The 19,971-nt window shown below is 44.4% G+C and overlaps 1 protein-coding gene across 5 annotated transcripts in view; it reads right to left on the bottom strand.

Annotated features, from left to right (window-relative positions):
* wnk4b (WNK lysine deficient protein kinase 4b) overlaps positions 1-19,971 on the bottom strand; it is an 80,960-nt gene that overhangs the window by 13,883 nt on the left and 47,106 nt on the right. For 4 of the 5 annotated variants that reach the window (XM_076265866.1, XM_076265862.1, XM_076265864.1 and 1 more), the window contains exons 5-9: positions 14,285-14,373; positions 7,043-7,262; positions 5,297-5,804; positions 3,917-4,137; positions 2,352-2,422 (exon numbers count right to left, since the gene is read on the bottom strand). In XM_076265866.1, the coding sequence (XP_076121981.1) occupies positions 2,352-2,422; positions 3,917-4,137; positions 5,297-5,804; positions 7,043-7,262; positions 14,285-14,373 (1,109 nt within the window). The remainder of the gene's footprint in view (positions 1-2,351; positions 2,423-3,916; positions 4,138-5,296; positions 5,805-7,042; positions 7,263-14,284; positions 14,374-19,971) is intronic. The other variant, XM_076265863.1, reaches the window with a different exon arrangement.

Here is a 19,971-nt window from a genome sequence, read left to right on the forward strand (position 1 = left end):
CTCAATTCAGATTTTTTGCACAAATTTGACTTTTTATGTAAAGTAATTTCCTGTGTATTAGCCACATTGTGCATAAGCCACAGGACAGTGTGTTATGCAAGTTAAAAGAAAAACAAAACAAAACCGTATTAATATATTAACTGCCCCCAAGTATTAACCTCATAGCTGAAGAAATTTTGCAAAATCAATATATAAACCGCGACTAATAGTTGGTAAATTACGGTAGCTGTTCACATTATTATATTCACATGTCAGACTCCTACTCCAGTGCGTAGTGCGTACTGGTGGTGATCCTGAACTGACCTGTATGCATACATGATCAATATCAACAACACAGCACGCTACCTTACAAAAGTAAACACAGAGGCTGAACAGGGAATGTCATTTAGAAGTAGGCCTACAATAATATTTATAGTGCTGTAAGCCAGCGAATGATAACATGAGCAGATGATAACGAGTGTCAAAATCAGCAGGTAAATTTCTGTCCATATTTTGTGGACTGCTTTATTGGTTTGAGTCTTTGGCTCATGTAAACTTGGCTTTAAAGTTCTCATGTTTTCTTTTGAAGTTATCAGAAAAGTTGTAAATGTCTGTTTTCAAATCTTAAAAGGTCAGGCCCATGGCAGAATTCAGCACAGTGCCTGAGAACTTTAAGCCCTGTGTATTTGTCTTTCTTTACCTGTAACATTTCTCTATGCAGGTGTACTGAGATAGGAGGCAGATCACAGCTTTTTCTTTGATTCAATTGAAAAACATACACAACAGAGAAACGTGTGCTTTTAACACCTAAAGTTTGGAGCCTGTTTATGTTCGCATCATCACATCATTCAATGCTACGGGCGAGGTCTGTCCCTGGGTCATCCGCTGTCTGCGTGACAGGAAGTGAGCTCATGTGCACAGATGAGACCCGACACATGAGGCTTGCTCTGAGAGCAGCAAACATGGCTCTTTTCTTCCTCCTTCCTCCCTCCCCAATCCCATTCTCAATGAGAGTGCTTGTTTGTTCAAGTGAAGAGTGGAATGAGTGACCCCTTTTCACTGCGAGCAGACAGCCCTCTTGTGCTGCACGTCCCTGACATTGATGTCAAGTTGTACCAAAGGAGGAAAACACATACTATCTCCCCATAAGGCATAGGCATCCTCTGGAGCATCATATTAATATGCAATAATGATGCACACCGACTCTACTCCTGAGAAATGTTGCTGGGCAACCACATAACCAGTTCCATGCGTTCTGATTGGACGATCCTGATAATTTGCCTACTGATGATTAAAGTTCTCAATCATCAACAGCTCAGGGCAACCAGTTTTTAAATATATTTTATTGTTGTCCAATAACAAAGGGGACGTGCCAAAACAACAATGCCAAACCTTTTCCCAGCAAACATTTCTCAAAAAGTTGCATTGTGCATCTTCACCTTCAGAATCTTTATGAATGAAAGGGCTACTGGCCATTACCCCCATGTGTCACTGGTCTCTCTCTCTCTCTCTCTCTCTCTCTCTCTCTCTCTCTCTCTCTCTCTCTCTCTCTCTCTCTCTCTCTCTCTCTCTCTCTCTCTCTCTCTCTCTCTCTCTCTCTCTCTCTCTCTCTCTCTCTCTCTCTCTCTCTCTCTCTCTCTCTCTCTCTCTCTCTCTCTCTCTCTCTCTCAGTAAGTCAGAGCCGTCTACAGACACAATGAGAGCAGGACGCATGAGAGCCACATCCAGCCGTCAACATAAGAGCCCAGCTGCAGGAGGCATTAAAGGTACGACTCCATTAATGCCGCCCTGATGGATATTTCCTACTGCATTAGTGTCAAAGAAGTGCTGCATTGTCAGTTATGAAGCACACAGGAAATGTTGCCACCTCTTGTGTGTGTGTGTGTGTGTGTGTGTGTGTGTGTGTGTGTGTGTGTGTGTGTGTGTGTGTGTGTGTGTGTGTGTGTGTGTGTGTGTGTGTGTGTGTGAGTGAGTGAGTGAGTGAGTGAGTGAGAGAGAGAGATAGAGAGGAAATATAAAGACAGAGAGAGAGAGAGTATGCCAGGAAGTGTTCCTCTATTAGATGCACACACACGTGACTGCAGTCAGATCAGTGAGTGTTAAAGTGCTTCAGCCACTGGGACAAACTGCTGACGTCAGACCCATCTTTCTAATCTAAGTCTGAGTAACATATATTGCTTTAAGCCAAATCACCCACACACACACACACACACACAGGCAGTACCCCTTTAATACATAAACGCATGCACTCGTAAACGTATATTAGTCACGCATATATAAACAGACAAACATTCACATACAGTAATACTGACATATTAACCCACATCCACTATGTCTTAACATTCAACACAAGAGGAGGGGGCCGAGGTTACCTGTCGACAGGTGAGTTGAAGCCACTGCCAAATCCTGACCCTGGCCGCTCGGTATGTGAAACAGCAATGCTCTGTGGGAAACAAGAGGAAGGTGGGAGGAGTCAGATTGAATTCTTTTGAATTATATCCATTTCTATAGCAGTATTAACTATAGACACTGTTTCAAAGCGTTTTACACAGCTCAAGGCATGAACCCCAAAGATTCACTTGCAAAAGCCCTAAATGCCGCCGGTTTGATTTAGTGCCATAATCCACTCCTGTATCCTAGACAGCCTCCTCAGTCCAGTTTTGCAGGGTGCCAAGTTGAAAGGTGACATCTGAGTCATTTAGAACCAGGCTTTAATGTTCACTACTCAAAGCAGAAGAACAGCTTGGACACATCTCCTGTGGGACGCCGCACTGAGTGTCTTAACAATGCAAGCTATTGAGCGTATTCGCTGAAGCGCTGCCCATTCTCTGGGCATGGAAGAGACTTGAACGCAGCCCGGAGCCAGTCAGCCAAACAGAATTCAAATGGGATCGAGCAAAAAAAAAAAAAAAAAAAACACATTGGAAAATATGATCCTGGGGATTTAATAGCAAATGTGCTAACACTTAGCCCTTCTGCCAAGACCATGGCCCCTGCCAGCCCCATAGCCACCTCACATGAATTAAGCCTGAAAGACGCTGGGCACAAGACACTGAATAAGTGATCAATGACATTTTTATCCCTGTCGCTCAGAAAGGCTGTGTAAATTCAAACAGAAGGGCTGTGTTAGCGGATTGCAGCCATCGGATTTGGAGAGCTGCTAACGAGTGTCATAGACAATCGTTAGTGTTGCTAAGATCTATTGGTATTTGGTAAACACTCAAGCTAATTAGCCAGTCCCAAAAGGAAACAATGTTCCTATGACAGGGAAGCTACACATCACAAATATCACTATCTCTCAGTGTGATGTTCATACACAAGCTTAACTTATCAGGTTTTCAGTGATGTCAGAGACAATGTGAACCAAGAACAGCCTACAGGCAAAAAAGATTATGTCTTTATAACCTGTACATTCTGGTTGTTACAGAAACACAATAGTTCAGCTGAAGACAAAGAAGACTATGTTCCTTTGCATCACCATCCAAAAGGATTAGAGCTACTAGCCTTTTCATCACATACTACTACTTTGAGTCCTGATTGGCAGGCTGAGACAGCTGTGTTTGGGTAGAGATAGAGCAGAAGGCTGTTGGAATGCTGCAAAAAGATAACTGTGTAGACGACAAGAAATGACAGCAGTGTTTGCCTCATCAAGGTGCTGTGCTATGCAATGCAATGCTGTGCATGCAACTGTTTAGTTATTCTGCTGACTTTCCTGATGGAAAGGGAATTGTTGTTGCAAAGCCTGAACTGCATTGTTGTGCTTGTCAAACAGTGGAATTCAAGCTTATTTCAGGCTGTCACTACACAACTGTCACTTCATGAACATTGTACTCTGTTGAGTAGGCTCCTTAGCCAAGAGGTCATCCTGGCCATCTTTGTTGGTTCTAGAACATTCTGGAATGTTGGGAGTGTGGCGCTGGGGGTAGGGATACCTCACCTCGCCCCCTGCACACAGCCTACCCACCGAGGGGAAGCGAAGGGCTGGTACTGGTGCCTCCGGTCCAGCCGCAGGGGACGGACTCTCTGGGCGAGGCATCTCCACGGTAGCGGTTGCCGAGGTGACGGGTGCGGGGGCAGCGGGGGCCGCCTCTTGGGGAGGGCCCTCGGAGTGTTCCTGGAGCCCGGAGGAGCTGAGGTAGCCGTCCGTCTCGCAGTCGGCTGTCATGGCAACAGACAGAGGGAATTATTATAGACATACAGATGGATAAATAAACAAATAGTAGGCTGGACAAAAAGAGAGAGAGAGAGAGATGAAAGAGAAAGAGAAACAAAATGTGGAAGGAAGAGAGAGAAGCACACCTTTAGACAACAGCAAACAGTTAGAACAATGGGATCGATATATTTCCATAACATGTAACTCAAACACACAAACAAGCACTTTAAATAGCAGCACAACTGTTTGAACTGTTTAAAGTTAAGCCCCTAGCACCACACCTCTATACAGGGCAGTGCTGTAAAGCCAGACTCACATCCAGCTCCAGTGACAGAGATGACAGCCACAGAAATAAACAAGCATCGGCAGCATCACCACCACAGTGACGTCGTCTCTCCTCCGCTTAGTGAATACCAGCCACACCAAGCACATTAAACACAGAGTCACACCACACCACACTGTGTTCTTTCATTATGTGTCTGATGGGTCTTGAAAGAAGACAATAAACAAGACGAAACAAAAAAACAAGTCATTAAAATCTAAATGTATTAAATTACGACAGTAGCCATTTACGCCTTGCTGTTTACTGATAGGGGCTTCTGTGCTTCTGTTATGATGCCATCGTGAGTTACGACGGCAGTGACATTAGTAATAATAAAACATAAATATGTGTCCAATAAAAATGACCATCCTGTGGCATGACTGAAGTGTAAACATCCTAAGCTCTTTGGATATTGGAAGTGTTTGGGTTGGGCGAATGGGGCTTAGGGGCCTTGTTATGGTCCTGCTTGGGTTGTTGTCAGGGAGATGTAGCCCTGCCTGACAGGATAAGTAATTAAGACGTGTCTTAAGTGAAGCCAATATAGAGATGGTGTTTACATGCTGTGCGGGATGTTCTGAAACAGGGTCTGTCTCAGATAACCAAATGAAGCCCGGTGCTGGAGCTTGACCAGGCGGGTAAAGCAGTCACCTCTCATAAATAATTGGGAGAGATGGACTCATTGTGTGTGTGTGTGTGTTTGTGTGTTTGTGTGTGTGTGTGTGTGTGTGTGTGTGTGTGTGTGTGTGTGTGTAAATGTTGTGGTGGATGTTATTTTTATGTGTATGACTACATGTGAGTCTGTGAGTATGTGTTTGTGTGTGTGTACACACTCTCTCACTCACATGTAGCGGATGAGTAGCTGGAGTGGCGCATGTTGTAGCTGGGCTGCTGGTCCACCTCCTGCTCGTCGGGCTCGGTAGCAAAGCTGGCGTTGATGCCCGAGTCGATGGAGCCACTGGCGGGAGACACGGTGGGTGAGGGCAGCGGGCCGGAGATGGTGAGCGTGGGGGGCATGTGGGGGGATGTAGGGGCCGTGACGGTGGTGGTGGAGGAGGAGGGCAAGGGGGCATCCAAGGACTGCTGGGAGGAAGAGGAGGAGGTGGAGGGAGGGGTCCTAGGGGCGGGGGAGATGGATTGGATGACTGGGGCAGGAGCAGGGGCGGAGGCGGGGGGCTCGATTTCAGGCAGAGGTTCCGGCTCCTCTTCGATGACCCCCTCCTGTCGACGCAGCTGGGCTTCCTCTGCCTGCCGGCGTTGCTTTTCCCGCTGGCGCTTGATGGCCGTCACACGGTCGCGGATCGCCTTGGCAACCAGCTTGTAGTCCACCTCGCAGACGAAACCCAGAACCACCTGCAGCAGGGAGAAAGGGGGGGGGGGGATTACACAGTGAGAAAGAGCTGTACAGAAAGAAATAAAAGGATGACAGGAGACATACAGAGAGAAAGACATAAACCAGAGGAAGTGAGTGAGACAGTGAGCGAGAGTGAGAGTCAGGAGGAACCAGTGATGAGAAAACCAAAAGAGAAAGTAACAGAGGGGAAGACCAAAACCAGAAAAAAACAGTGAAAGATGTAAAAGTAAGCGTCTCTGACACATGATGGTGTCAGAGACAGTGAGAGACCAAACAATATCAAAAATGGTGTGAACGGAGAGAGAGAGAGAGAGAGAGAGAGAGAGAGGCAGAGTGAGATGGACAGAGGGATACAGATGGAGGTAGGTAGATAGAGAGATATAGTATGTATGTATTGGAGGAGTGATGTAGCACTTCATTCTTTATTAGTGTGATGAGGCGGAGGAATGCCTTTGGCATAGAGGTTCTATTTGTGACCTTTGACCTTCACAGAGGGTCCAGTCTTAAGTGCATCAGTAAAGAGCGCCAACATAAACAGCACCACCTTCTTGACAAACATGCCCTGTCTACACAAGAGTATAGCCTTGGCCATTACCGGCTGTTGTAAAAGGAAGTATTGAACAACATCCTTAAGTAAATGAGTTACTGTTAGGAAATCCAGTTCAAGAATGGATGAGGTAAAATTAAGGTAGTTATCAAGATGTTATTATGAGAAACAATGTATAATTAAAGATAATAAAATTGCACTCTAATATTTTAGGCCCGTACATAGTTTACAACTGTAAGTTCTGATGGCTGAAAATTTGAATGTTGATCAAAGCCCATTCTTCCTTTTACTTCTGTGCATCATTCTGCTCCTTAATCAGTTAAGTGGTGGGCAATGACATAAATGCACTCTAAAACTCAATTTCCTTTTAAAAAATGACTCAATTCCAAACACATCCAATCCCTCAAGAAATTCACCTAAAATGAACTCTGTTTCCACAGTTACTTGACTTCGCTTTCATTTCAACTCTATTGATTCAGTGAATACTATTAAGTGAAGTGAAGTGAGCTGAAGGTTCTCAGGTGCACAGAATAATATAACCTTCAGATAGCATGCTTAACTGGAGTCTTTGAAAGTCTCCTTAGAGAGCGAGCCACGAAACCCTGAGAATACTGTCTACTTGTTGTGTTTTGTCCACAGACACTTACACAAGAGAACCCTTGAAGGCACTGCTTATTTGATTTGACTCACCATCTCCTGGGCCACCTCCTCAGGAACGTCCTTGTAGAGCTCGAACAGGAACTCGATGGCGTTGTTGTCCTTGTACTTGCCATGGAGCTTCTTGGTGTCGTCCATACGCAGCCACAGCTTGAGGGCCGACTTCTGCACGTGGTCCTCCTCGGCCAGCTCCACGTGAACGCCGTTGTTCTCCTGGAAGAAGGTGTGCTCCAGCAGGTCCTGGATGGTGTACCTGAGGACGTCCAGGGAGGAGGGGAAGAGAAAGGTGAGGCTTCCGCAGGTGCAATGCAAAAGGGCTTCAGACTACTATGTTGATTTGTCTGTGATGGAGAGTTGTAAGAGTTAGCTGGTTAGCTGAGACAGAGGGGCGGGGAGGGGGGGGGCAGATGATGTGTAAGAAACTACAACATGGCAAAGATTCAAACCTACATGCATTTGTTCGAGAGAGGAACAGTGTGGAAGTGAAGAAGTCATGGTAGCTGGTAGTGGTAGCTAATAGCTAAGGGAGAAAGAGAGCGAAAGAGAGAGATAGAGAGAGAGAGAGAGAGAGAGACAGAAGATAGATAATAGAGGGCTTAATAGAGGGCTTCTGTCTGTGAGGACAGATGTTTAAATAAAATATGTTGGATGCTTGGAGCATTGTGTTCCTGGGATGACTATAGCGAAAAATAGCCATTGAGAGAGGGGAGGGGGGGCAGAGAGAGAGAGACAGAGAGAGAGAGAGAGAGAGGAAGCTCTACCCATTTATCTGTCAAGGAGGGGTGTGAAGGTTGGAGTGAAGTTGTGTGGGTGATGTCGGAGTCAGTAAGGGTAAAAAAACAGGTGTCTCACTACACCACACAGTGAAAATCACCTCAGTTGTCCCTGCAGTAGTATATCAGTGTAATGGTGTTTGGTACAGAAAGGTCTCAGGAGAGAAGGAGGAGGAGGACAGACGGTGATCTAACAGTATGACACGGGGGGAGCACAGCTCGTCTACACACACACACTTACATACACCAGAGAGAAAAATGTGCTGTCTTCTTGTCTAATGTCTACACACACTTTGATACCAGACAGAAAAATGTGATTTATTTGATCCACTATTTGAGGCAGGATGGAGGTGACAGGTGGTGTTTGAAATGTGTTGCACGAGTGAGCCTCAGACTAAAGACTATGTTGCGCCTAAAGTAATGTCTTTTGGTTGTCTGAGATGCCGAGACCCGAAAGAGTTTGCACACACACACACACACACACAAAACAACACATACACACATAAAGAGTTTGCAGGAGTGATGCCTGAGGAATATGAAGGTATATTGGGTGCAAAAGTGGCGAGCACAATTAACTGCAGATTTTGCATGTGCACGTTAAAGTCATAAATGTGTAACAGTAAAGTTGAAGTTGTACATATTTTTTTATATCTTGTTAACACAAAATAGGGGCTACGGGTTCACAAATCCTTTTTACAGGTACACAAATCCTATCCTGTGAGTCACAACTTTCAAGAGTCACGCACTCGACACTTTTGCTCCAATCGTTGCAGCGCAGTTAGTGTGAAACACATTTGCACATCCGTGTTTCATAATCTGAGAACATGCACAACATTCGTGCATTTGTAAACCCAAATGTGAACTAATGCATCCGAAGTTGTGCATCTGAGAAATCATTTCTCATTAATAAAATTCTACAGATCGCTTTGATTTTCTTGCACGACTACAAGTCAATTGATACAAGTGCTCGAATCTGCTTCTACGAGTGACGATACTTATGTATGCACGTCGAGCGAATCGATCGAGAAAACAAGGCGGCCGGATCTGGATCGTGCTCAGACTACCATTGCCTGCTCATAAGGTAAGTAACATGATAATAATATGAAGAAAGTTATCTTGTTTGTTGGTTTACATTATCATGACAGCTATGTTTAGCTTAGTTTACCTGCTTGCTAAATCCTCCAGTGCCAGATCAATAGCTATCGCTAGATAAATAACTAGTTTAGAAGTACAGAAATATAACACTGCCCGTCCAAAATCGTTAGGACACACAATCTGACACAATCGTTCTGCAATTTTCGAACAGCTGATCTTGCATGAAGACTATTGGATAGTGCTAGGCAGCAATTGTTTGCTGTGCAGACATTATGAATAAATAAGGTCGTAAAACTTAACGCCGCACACCGCAACATTTTTTTCCTCGCTTTGTGCAAAGAAAAACTAAATCGTGTGTCCTTCATTGATAAGGAAACATACTGAGGTTACTTACTTTATGAGCAGGCAATGGTAGTCTGAGCGCGATCCAGGATCCAGATCCGGCCGCCTTGTTTTCTCGATCGATTCGCTCGACGTGCACACATACAAATCTTTTTGCTCCTATTATATCACCTAGCCAGGAGCAAAAGTATCGTCACTCATAGAAGCAGATTCGAGCACTTGTATCAATTGACTTGTAGTCGTGCAAGAAAATCAAAGCGATCTGTAGAATTTTATTAATGAGAAATTATTTCTCAGATGCACAACTTCGGATGCATTAGTTCACATTTGGGTTTACAAATGCACGAATGTTGTGCATGTTCTCAGATTATGAAACACGGATGTGCAAATGTGTTTCGCACCAACTGCGCTGCAACGATTGGAGCAAAAGTGTCGAGTGCGTGACTCTTGAAAGTTGTGACTCACAGGATAGGATTTGTGTACCTGTAAAAAGGATTTGTGAACCGGTAGCCCCTATTTTGTGTTAACAAGATATAAAAAAAAATATGTACAACTTAAACTTTACTGTTACACATTTATGACTTTAGCGTGCACATGCAAAATCTGCAGTTAAATGTGCTCGCCACTTTTGCACCCAATATACCTTCATAGAGGAAATACTGAAAGAGCTTCAGTGAGTCGTGAGTAGTGCCCCGGAGACAGGAAGCATGTTATTTTAAAAAGCCTGAAAAGCAGGCTCAGAATGGACACCCTCATACACTCAACAAAAATTGTGCCACAAACATGTCAACTTCTAATTTCAATGCTGCCGGACAACACAAGTGTATTTTTGAGCATCAAGTAATATTTTGTATGCAGACAGAATTACACACACACTGTTTTAATCACATTAGATCATATTCATTCAGAAATCAGGAAAAGTGTTTAAAGCGATGGTTCGGAGTAATTTCACCCTAGGGTCCTTTGCACCATGACCCTGAGCCAAACACCCTCCCAGAACCTGTTTTCCCTTGGTCGAACCCTGGTCGAGTAGCCCTGTCAGAAACTAATGAGTTTCTGCAGGCGTAATGAAACCAACTTTTAGCACGTAAATTACCCCACTAATAATGCCCTGAATGGTACGAAACTTCTACAGTATGTTCTTTACTCATAAAACGAGGCATTGAAAAGTTTTTGAAAAGTCTTGCATCCATTTCATTGAAAAAGTCAGGCAATTGTTATTAATCTGAATCTGATCTGAAGATCTTCTGGAAATCCATATCTTTCTTTTGGTGTGTGTTACTCTTCTTTCAGTGTACAAGGCCTATTTGCCCTTGTTTAGTTCCAAATCTCATTTAATTCACAGTTGATTTGGCATTTGGCAAGCCTATGTGTTTTCAGCTTAACTAAACTGATCTAAACATGAAGTACTGGACAGACGCCCTGGCTGTATTGTAATCATAATGCCCTCAAGGTCAGGAAGTTCAGCCCAACCAAAAGCTTAAGTGACTGATGCACTGATTGAGCCACTTAAAGCGATGGTTCGGAGTAATTTCACCCTAGGGTCCTTTGCACCATGACCCCGAGCCACACCCTCCCAGAACCTGTTTTCCCTTGGTCGAACCCTGGTCGAGTAGTCCTGTCAGAAACTAATGAGTTTCTGCAGGCGTAATGGAACCAACTTTTATCTCGTAAATTACCCCACTAATAATGCCCTGAATGGTACGAAACTTCTACAGTATGTTCTTTACTCATAAAACGAGGCATTGAAAAGTTTGTAAGTACACCAGGAGTTTATTTAAATAACACTTGCCTGATGGATGCTACTATCTGCTACTATACCGCTGAGTCGACGTTACTTTCGTGATTTGGGAAAAGCCCGTAAAAGCAGACATGGGGGACTCGAGTCACATTTTTTAGGACTTGAGACTTGCTTGATCAACATGTATAAAAGACTTGACCTGACTTGACTTTGACTTGCTATTCATGACTTGAGACTTGACTTAGACTTGAGACAAATTACTTGAAATGACTTGACTTTTTATTTTTTTCATAGATATTAAGGAGTTAACCTTACGATTTTAGAAAGTCGGCTTAGGTGCTGTTGCATGTGTCACGCGAGCGAACCTGTCATTGTTACCAAGTGACGCGACAGACCAACAGCAAGTGCCAGATCAAATGGGACAGACTGAGGTAGGCTAACTTGCCAATATGGAAGGCTCTACGTTTATACCAAAACATAATAATGTTTGGATGATGATGTATCTGACAACTCAAAGGAGAAATGAACAGCAGTCTGCAAGTGCGCAAATTAGCGACATAACCACCACCACATTGATTTTCATCCGTCAGAAGTTAGTCGTGTTAGAAACCTAGCCTATTGTCAAATTTGAGGCATGTTAAGAGTTGGCTTTGAATCTATTATGCTTTGTAGTTAACGCCATATTAGGTTAAAATGTGTGAAATGGCAAAGTGAAACATTTTCTTGTCTAAATTTAATCTTGATATGCTAGCGAAAATGTTGCCAATGTAACCTAAAGTAAGCGCCTCTCTTTCTCCCTCCCTCTTAAACACGTCCCTGTTACAGCCTAGTAGCCTAGTAGGCTAACAACAGTAAGTAGGCCTAGCAAACTGCCAGCAATCAGCATAGAAAAGTAGCTTACTTCACATGTTAGGCTTAGGCTATGTATAATATGATATATAGCATAGACGGTCCTAAACCCTCCTAAAACCCATTGCACTTGTCAAAGATTGGCAGTGACGTCGGCGGCAGCGTTTGATTGATTGATTAGTTCACTTTTTCAACATTATTGGGGCCCTGGAGATGTGACAGGTCAGTACAGGTGTAACTTGAACTGTTTGAATATATTTTCATGATTTGATGTAGCTTACCTAATATTTGAGGCATATTAATACAATAATAGGCTATTTTATAATAGGTCTACTTGAACTACATTTATTTTTATTCGTATACATTTCATCTTATTCCGTTCAGATGTAGGGCCTATGTGGCTTGAATTAATTTTTGAGTTTGAGTTTGTTACAAATAAAACTCCAGCAGTTCATAACTAGCCTATTGTAGCTTATTTTAAAATGAAAACGTGGGTAAATCATCATGAATTTGAATGATTTGGCTATGACTTGACTTGACTTGCTTGACCCAAGCTATGACTTGACTTGACTTGCTTGACTGTCACAAAAAATGACTTGGACTTGCTTGAGACTTGAAGGTTAAGACTTGAGACTTGCTTGTGACTTGCACATGTGTGACTTACTCCCACCTCTGCGTAAAAGTCCTGGCAGGAAGCGATTACATCAACGTTTTTTGGTATATCCAGTTTTTAATATATTTTTTTCCGAAGTGTTTACAACTTAGTGTTAACTAATAATTGTTGCAAACTGGTACTACGAACAAAATATTAGTGCATTCCTGGATCTACATCCTTATGCATGCTTCCTGCCAGGACTTTTACGGGCTTTTCCCAAATCACGAAAATAACGTTGACGCAGCGGTATAGTAGCAGATAGTAGCATCCATCAGGAAAGTGTTATTTAAATAAACTCCTGGTGTACTTACAAACTTTTCAATGCCTCGTTTTATGAGTAAAGAACATACTGTAGAAGTTTCGTACCATTCAGGGCATTATTAGTGGGGTAATTTACAAGATAAAAGTTGATTCCATTACGCCTGCAGAAACTCATTAGTTTCTGACAGGGCTACTCGACCAGGGTTCGACCAAGGGAAAACAGGTTCTGGGAGGGTGTGGCTCGGGGTCATGGTGCAAAGGACCCTAGGGTGAAATTACTCCGAACCATCGCTTTAAGTGGCTCAATCAGTGCATCAGTCACTTAAGCTTTTGGTTGGGCTGAACGTCCTGACCTTGAGGGCATTATGATTACAATACAGCTAAGGCGTCTGTCCAGTACTTCATGTTTAGATCAGTTTAGTTAAGCTGAAAACACATAAGCTTGCCAAATGCCAAATCAACTGTGAATTAAATGAGATTTGGAACTAAACAAGGGCAAATAGGCCTTGTACACTGAAAGAAGAGTAACACACACCAAAAGAAAGATACAGTATGGATTTCCAGAAGATCTTCAGGTCAGATTCAGATTCAGATTAATAACAATTGCCTGACTCTTTCAATGAAATGGATGCAAGACTTTTCAAAAACCAGGCTGGTTTCCAGGCTGATCAAAAGGATAACAGGATTGTTCACATAGAGGTGTTGTTTGTCCATTACGACTATACTACATCTGCTACTTCTGATCATATTAACTATGGTGGTGATGAACATCATCATCATTATCACAGGAGGTGACTGGGTCATTACGTGTGGATCTCTGCAGACCGGCGAGATGCCATGAGAGTATCTGATAGGAGGCAGATGGTGAGGCAGGGTGAGATGGAAAAACACCACACACTTCACAAGGATGATAGGAGTAGGTCACATTTGGTGCATGGCGGCTTCATATTCCAGTGCTGGTGGGGTCATGAGTTGACCTACTTCTCAAAGGCAGGACATGGGCACTCCGACTGGCTCCCCCATGGCCCCGTTTGTTTGGCTGGGTGCCAGAGAAGAGGCTGAACCAGGAAGAGGAGCTGAGAGGGGGTTCAGCTGATATCCCTGGGGCCTGGTAACGCAGCAACATCAAGGGATTGTTTGCCTGTCACCATTTTTGGGGGTTATATTTAGGCATGGGTGTCGCTAAATGGGGCGCACTGGGAGAGAACTGAGGTGAAACTGTCCGGCGGACACTGGTTCTCTTTGGACAGCTGCTGAGGGGGTGCAGGGTGGTGCAGGACACGCCATTATTTCCTGGCCAGTGGAACAACCAGAGCAATAACACAGCTCTTGTACACATGTGGAGGATGGAAAAAAAACTCACCAGACTGGTGCCTGAACTTTGGAACTGGCCTATGAGAGTTCATCTTTGCATGTGTGTATGTGAGGTGTGTGTGTGTGTGTGCCTGTGTGTGTATATGCGTTTATACACCCTTTCATGCATGCTTTACTCACGTCATTCTACACCAGTGTGTGTGGCTCAGTGTGTATGCTGGAGGCGTTTAGTGTTACTGGGTTACCTTTCGTCTTTGTTCATGCGGATGCAGCCCTCGATAATCTCCTTCAGCTCCGGCACCTTGACTTTGAGAAAGCTGTCAGGCTTAATGCCCTGTAAGACACAGAAAGAAGAAACCCTGGCATAAGAGACTAAATCTGTCTAAGTGAAAACTAAGTCCATGGAAGGAACACCCTCAGAGAAGTGGCCCAGGCACCCAGGAGGGGTGAGGCCATTATATTGTATCTCTTTGAGGTGGGACTACACAAATACATAACCAAGAAGAGCTCCAGTATGTGAAACCATACTCAGTGCCTCTCCCATACTACAATGCACCTCACGTTTATTTTCAGGAGAATGTTTAGTACTCATGTTTGTTTAGAGTACTGACAGACTAAAAACCATTACAAATTATTACAATCTCGCTCATTACCTTACATACCTGTAGTGCACACAAAGTCTAAAGCTATAAGTTTAAAAGGCAAGTTGCAGATTAGTTTGTGAGTTAAAGGCTTAACATTAGGTCACAGGTTAGTGTTTTGGGTATAGATATAAGTCCTGCCTTAGGGCATGACTAACTAGTTCATAGTTAATGGTCTGAGAGTTATGGGCTTACACCCGGCCTTCACCAGGTCCACAACTGAAGTGCTACGTTTGCAGAGCGTAAAAATAGTTTTAGAAGACTGGTCTAATTTTTCCGAACGTACGCACCACTATCACTTCTGGTGTAGTCAGTTCCATTGATTATAGTGGAGGCTAATTGTTGCAGCAGATGCTACGAGAATGGAACGCTTCAGTTATGTGCCTGGTTTTGCCTCTTTATCAGAGCCTCTGCTAATATCTGTTCAAACAGCAGATAAAGGAAATCCCTCAACAAAGTGACCCAAGGGTAAACAGAGGTAGATAACAGAGGTAGAGATCAGAGGACCAATGGAATTCTCCACTGGTCAGAGAGGTGAAGGGTGGGGGGTCAGTTCAGTCTGCACTGTGTCAACTGAGAAATAACAAAGCCCAACAGACATGTCAACAAATTTGAGTATTTTCACTCCAAGTAACTTAACATGATTTGGCGCAAACAATAATATTGTATCATCTATATATAACTAATATAAATAATACATTCAAAAATAAATATAGAATGGTAATTATTTATTTTCTAGATTTTCAAAAGCCTTTTTCACAAAAGTGTTCTCAGACCTTACCCATTTGTTTGCTGTGTCAGGTTGTGGTCAACCACAGCACAGCTTTTGTTGTTGCCACTGACAATGAGCACTGGCTCTCAGTATTTGCCAGAGGCACTTGTATTGATGTCATGGTTTAGCATAGCATACGTGACCTGGTGACTCCAGCGGAATCCAGCGGTCATTTAGGCCTGTTCCTGCATGTGCAGCAGGCTGCTGGCTGAGATTTTGGTGCATTATACTCGGTGGCTGAGATGGAAACATCCTACATGGTGGTGTACTAATGTGGCATGGCTTCTGTACACAAACATAGCACATACCACATACACACACACACACACACACACACACACACACACACACACACACACACACACACACACACACACATACCGTGCCGACACAGTCTGTTCCCAAGTTTACTGTACCAACACATGGCCTTTCATAAACACCATCCAAAGCCAATCTGAACCGGTGCTAAAGGCCCCGCAATGTGACCACCATCGCAGTAGGGGTTCTGTGAGCTGGGTTAGGTAATATACTGTGTACGCACAATCACAGAACAGCGTTGTGCTGGGTGTGTTGGGACATTTTTGAGCACAGAAGAAGGAGGCAGCGGTGATGTAACAGTGAAGACCAAGCCAGAAAAACAAAACAGACAGAGGTGGAGAGAGAGAAAGAAAGAAAGAGATTGAGAGAGAGAGAACAGAGAAAAGAAGAGATAAATAAGAAAGAATAAGAAAATCCATTTACAGTTTCAGGTCCCATTTAGAGATAATGGCAGAAATCCTTTAACTGCCCCTGAGCTCTCAGACAACGAGACCTACATAAACAGGTATTATGTAACTCCCCAGCAGCCTTGTGCCAGGACAGCCTATAGCACACACACACCCACCTGAGTGCATAGACAAGCAGGTACACGTACACACACACACACACACACACAAACACAAACACGTACCCCCCCCCCCCCACACACACACACACACGTACAAACAAGCATATCACAGGTCTCTAATGTGAAGGTGACTTTCTCCCTTCCATTCTAGATAGGGATATTGTGGACTGCCAGCCAGCAGGCTAACTATTGTGCTTGCATATTTCTTTTTGGCCTGAGTAAATTAGACTGAATCTGGCTGAGCTAGCTAGCCGACAGTCCACTTTAATTACCTATACACGTTCATAAAAGGAAGAACACACACCGATCTAGGACATACAGTATATACCCTATACATACAAGGCACTTAACCCCTCACTGCTCCCCAGGCGCCGCTGTTGTTGCAGGCAGCTCACTGTGCCGGGATTAGTGTGCACTTCACCTCACTGTGTGTTCACTGTTTGCTGAGTGTGTTTCACTAATTCACGGATTGGGATAAATGCAGAGACCAAATTTCCCTCACGGGATTAAAGAAACTAAATATACTTATATATACACTTATATAAACACATATTATAGGGAAAGAATTAAAATAATAAAAAAAAATGACACACACACACACACACACACACACACACACACACACACACACACACAAAGGGGATTCACTCATATCAATCAGCAAAGGTCAGATAGGGAAGGTCTCATTAAAATGATAAGACTTATTCTACAACACTATTTGCCAGCACTATTCACTTTTAAAAGGTTAAAAGGTGGCATGGAGAAATATGGAAACGTAGCAATAGAACTAGCATTGAAAAGAAGCTTGAGGGGCTGGTTTCACTTAACGGAACGTTGGCAAAACCTCACTGTAAAATTCATGAGCATAAACTAAACAGGTGTCAAAGCCAGACACACACACATACACATACATCCTGAAATGTGGGGTGAGACTCCAGCAGAGTTGTTCAGACGCACTTAACCTCATAGACAAACACACACACACACACGCTTGTGAATTTATCTTCCTTCAAAAAAGTACCAGCAGTAAATGATGTAATTCCCATTCAAAGTTAACTCATTACATCACTCATTTCTTATAAAGGTTTCCATTAATGTGAGAAAACCAATTATTAAATTGACTCTCAAATAAGAAAAATATGGCTGGCCTGGACATTACCGCAACCTCTCCTGAGTCACAGGCATTGCAGGCTTGGCTTTTAAAACCCTAATGGGTTCGACCTATTGGCTTCAAGCAGAGGGGCATTTTTCTGGCTGTACGGCAGGCCTAAGGGCTTCTACATACTCAACGCACCCAACCGGTAGCGCGACAATGTGACGTCAAAATGACGTAGATCTTGCTGGCGCGCCAGTGATGGTCCAACGGCTTGGTCAAGGATATCGAGGGAGCGAAAGAAAGTGCGTGTTTGTGTGTGTGTGTCTGAGCGTGTGCAGGAGTATGCCCGAGACTCAGACTGATGGTAATTTTGATACCATAGATTTAGGGCTTCAAACCCAACACAGTGATGCCTTTTTTGTGATCTCTGGCGACTTCAATCACATAACACTTGATTCCACACTCACAAATTTCTACCAGTTTGTTGACTGCCCTACAAGGAAAAAGACCTCATGTATGCAAACATGAGGGATGCATACAGTGCAAACCCCCTTCCCCCTCTGGGAAAGTCAGACCACAACCTCATTCATCTCCAGCCAATGTACAAGCCCAAAGTACAGAGGCTACCAGCTGCCACACGCACCTTCAGAAAGTGGACACCTGAAGCGGATGAGGCTCTGAGAGACTGCTTTGAGTGCACTGACTGGAGTGTGTTACAGAATGGAGAGGACTTAGAGGAGGTCACACAGTGCACAACTGACTACCTGAATTTCTGTATGGACATTGTTGTTCCCACCAGAACTGTACGCTGCTTTCCCAATAACAAGCCTTGGATAACCAGCAATGTCAAGACCTTTCTTAATAGAAAAAAGATGGCGTTCAGAGAGGGGGACATGGCAGAGCTGAGGCGCGTGCAAGGGGAACTCAAAGTCAAGCTGAAGGAGGCTAAGGAGGACTACAGAAGGAAGGTGGAACAGAACAACATGAAGGAGGCATGGGACGGCATGAAGACTATCACTGGCCTGAAGAAGAACAGCAGCTCTGTGGAGGGGGGCCTGGACAGGGCGAACCAGCTGAACCACTTCTACAACAGGTTTGACTGCCCTGCTCCAGCTCCAATGGGAGTGGTCTGTCCACCCCCCCCTGCAGACTCAGGCATTGCTCTTGTTTGCGTGCCTGCCCTATCCCCACCTCCCAGTCTCTCCAGCTCTGCAACCTGGTGACACCCAACGACCTAAACCATCACCACCTCAAATGAGGCGACAACGACCTCAGTCAACAGCGATCAGACACACAGATCCCAGATGCACCCCTCCCCATCCCCTCCCCTTACACCCCCCATCATCACAGGAAAACAAGTGAGTGCGAAACTAAAGAAACTGAACACGAGAAAGGCAGCGGGGCTTGACAGACTGTGTCCAAGGCTACTCAAGGCCTGTGCTGCTGAGCTGGGGGAGCCACTGAAGCACATCTTCAATCTGAGTCTACGCCTTGGACAAGTTCCAACACTGTGGAAGACATCATGTCTCACCCCTATCCCTAAAAAGCCACATCCTAGTGAGCTTAATGACTACAGACCTGTCGCTCTTACATCACATGTGATGAAAACAATGGAGTGACTGGTCTTAGGTATGCTCAGACCCCAGGTACGCCATGCACTAGACCCGTTACAGTTTGCATACCAGGAGAAAGTGGCGTGGACGATGCCATCACTTGTCTTCTACACAGGACACATTCTCACCTGGACAAGGGGAAAAGTGCTGTGAGAATCATGTTCTTTGATTTCTCAAGTGCTTTTAACACCATCCAACCCCTCAGACTGGGAGACAAGCTCTTGCAGATGGGTGTGGACGCTCACCTGGTAACCTGGATCACAGATTACCTGACGGAATGACCACAGTTCGTCAGACTGAAGAACTGTCTCTCTGACACTGTGATCAGCAGCACCAGAGTGCCACAGGGAACTGTGCTCTCTCCAGTCCTGTTCACCTTGTGCACATCTGACTTCTGCTACAACACTGAGTCATGCCACATGCAGAAGTTTTCTGACGATACTGCAATTGTGGGGTGTATCAGGAACGGGCAGGAGGAGGAGTATAGGAGCCTGGTAGAGGACTTTGTGCAATGGTGCAAACTCAATCATCTCCAACTCAACACTTCAAAGACCAAGGAGATGGTGGTGGATTTCCGCAGGTCTAATCCCACTCTACCAGTCTCCATTGATGGGGTCAATGTCGAGGTGGTAAGCACCTACAAGTACCTGGGTCTCCACCTGGACAATAAACTGGACGGGTCAGCCAACACTGACACACTCTACAAGAAAGGGCAGAGTAGGCTGTACTTCCTGAGGAGGCTGCGCTCCTTCAATGTGTGCAGCAAGCTCCTCAGGATGTTCTACCAGTCTGTTGTTGCCAGCGTCCTCTTCTATGCAGTAGTATGATGGGGAGGAAGCACTAAGAAGAAGGATGCGGGGCGACTTGACAGGCTGGTAAGGAAAGCTGGCTCTGTAGTGGGAGCTGAACTGGAGTGCATCACTT

Source organism: Alosa pseudoharengus, unplaced genomic scaffold (assembly GCF_046254945.1).
Source record: "Alosa pseudoharengus isolate Yale_2024_CS ecotype anadromous, Long Island Sound unplaced genomic scaffold, YU_APseudo_1.1 YU_APseudo_1.1_scf_4, whole genome shotgun sequence".
Classification (NCBI taxonomy): domain Eukaryota; kingdom Metazoa; phylum Chordata; class Actinopteri; order Clupeiformes; family Clupeidae; genus Alosa; species Alosa pseudoharengus.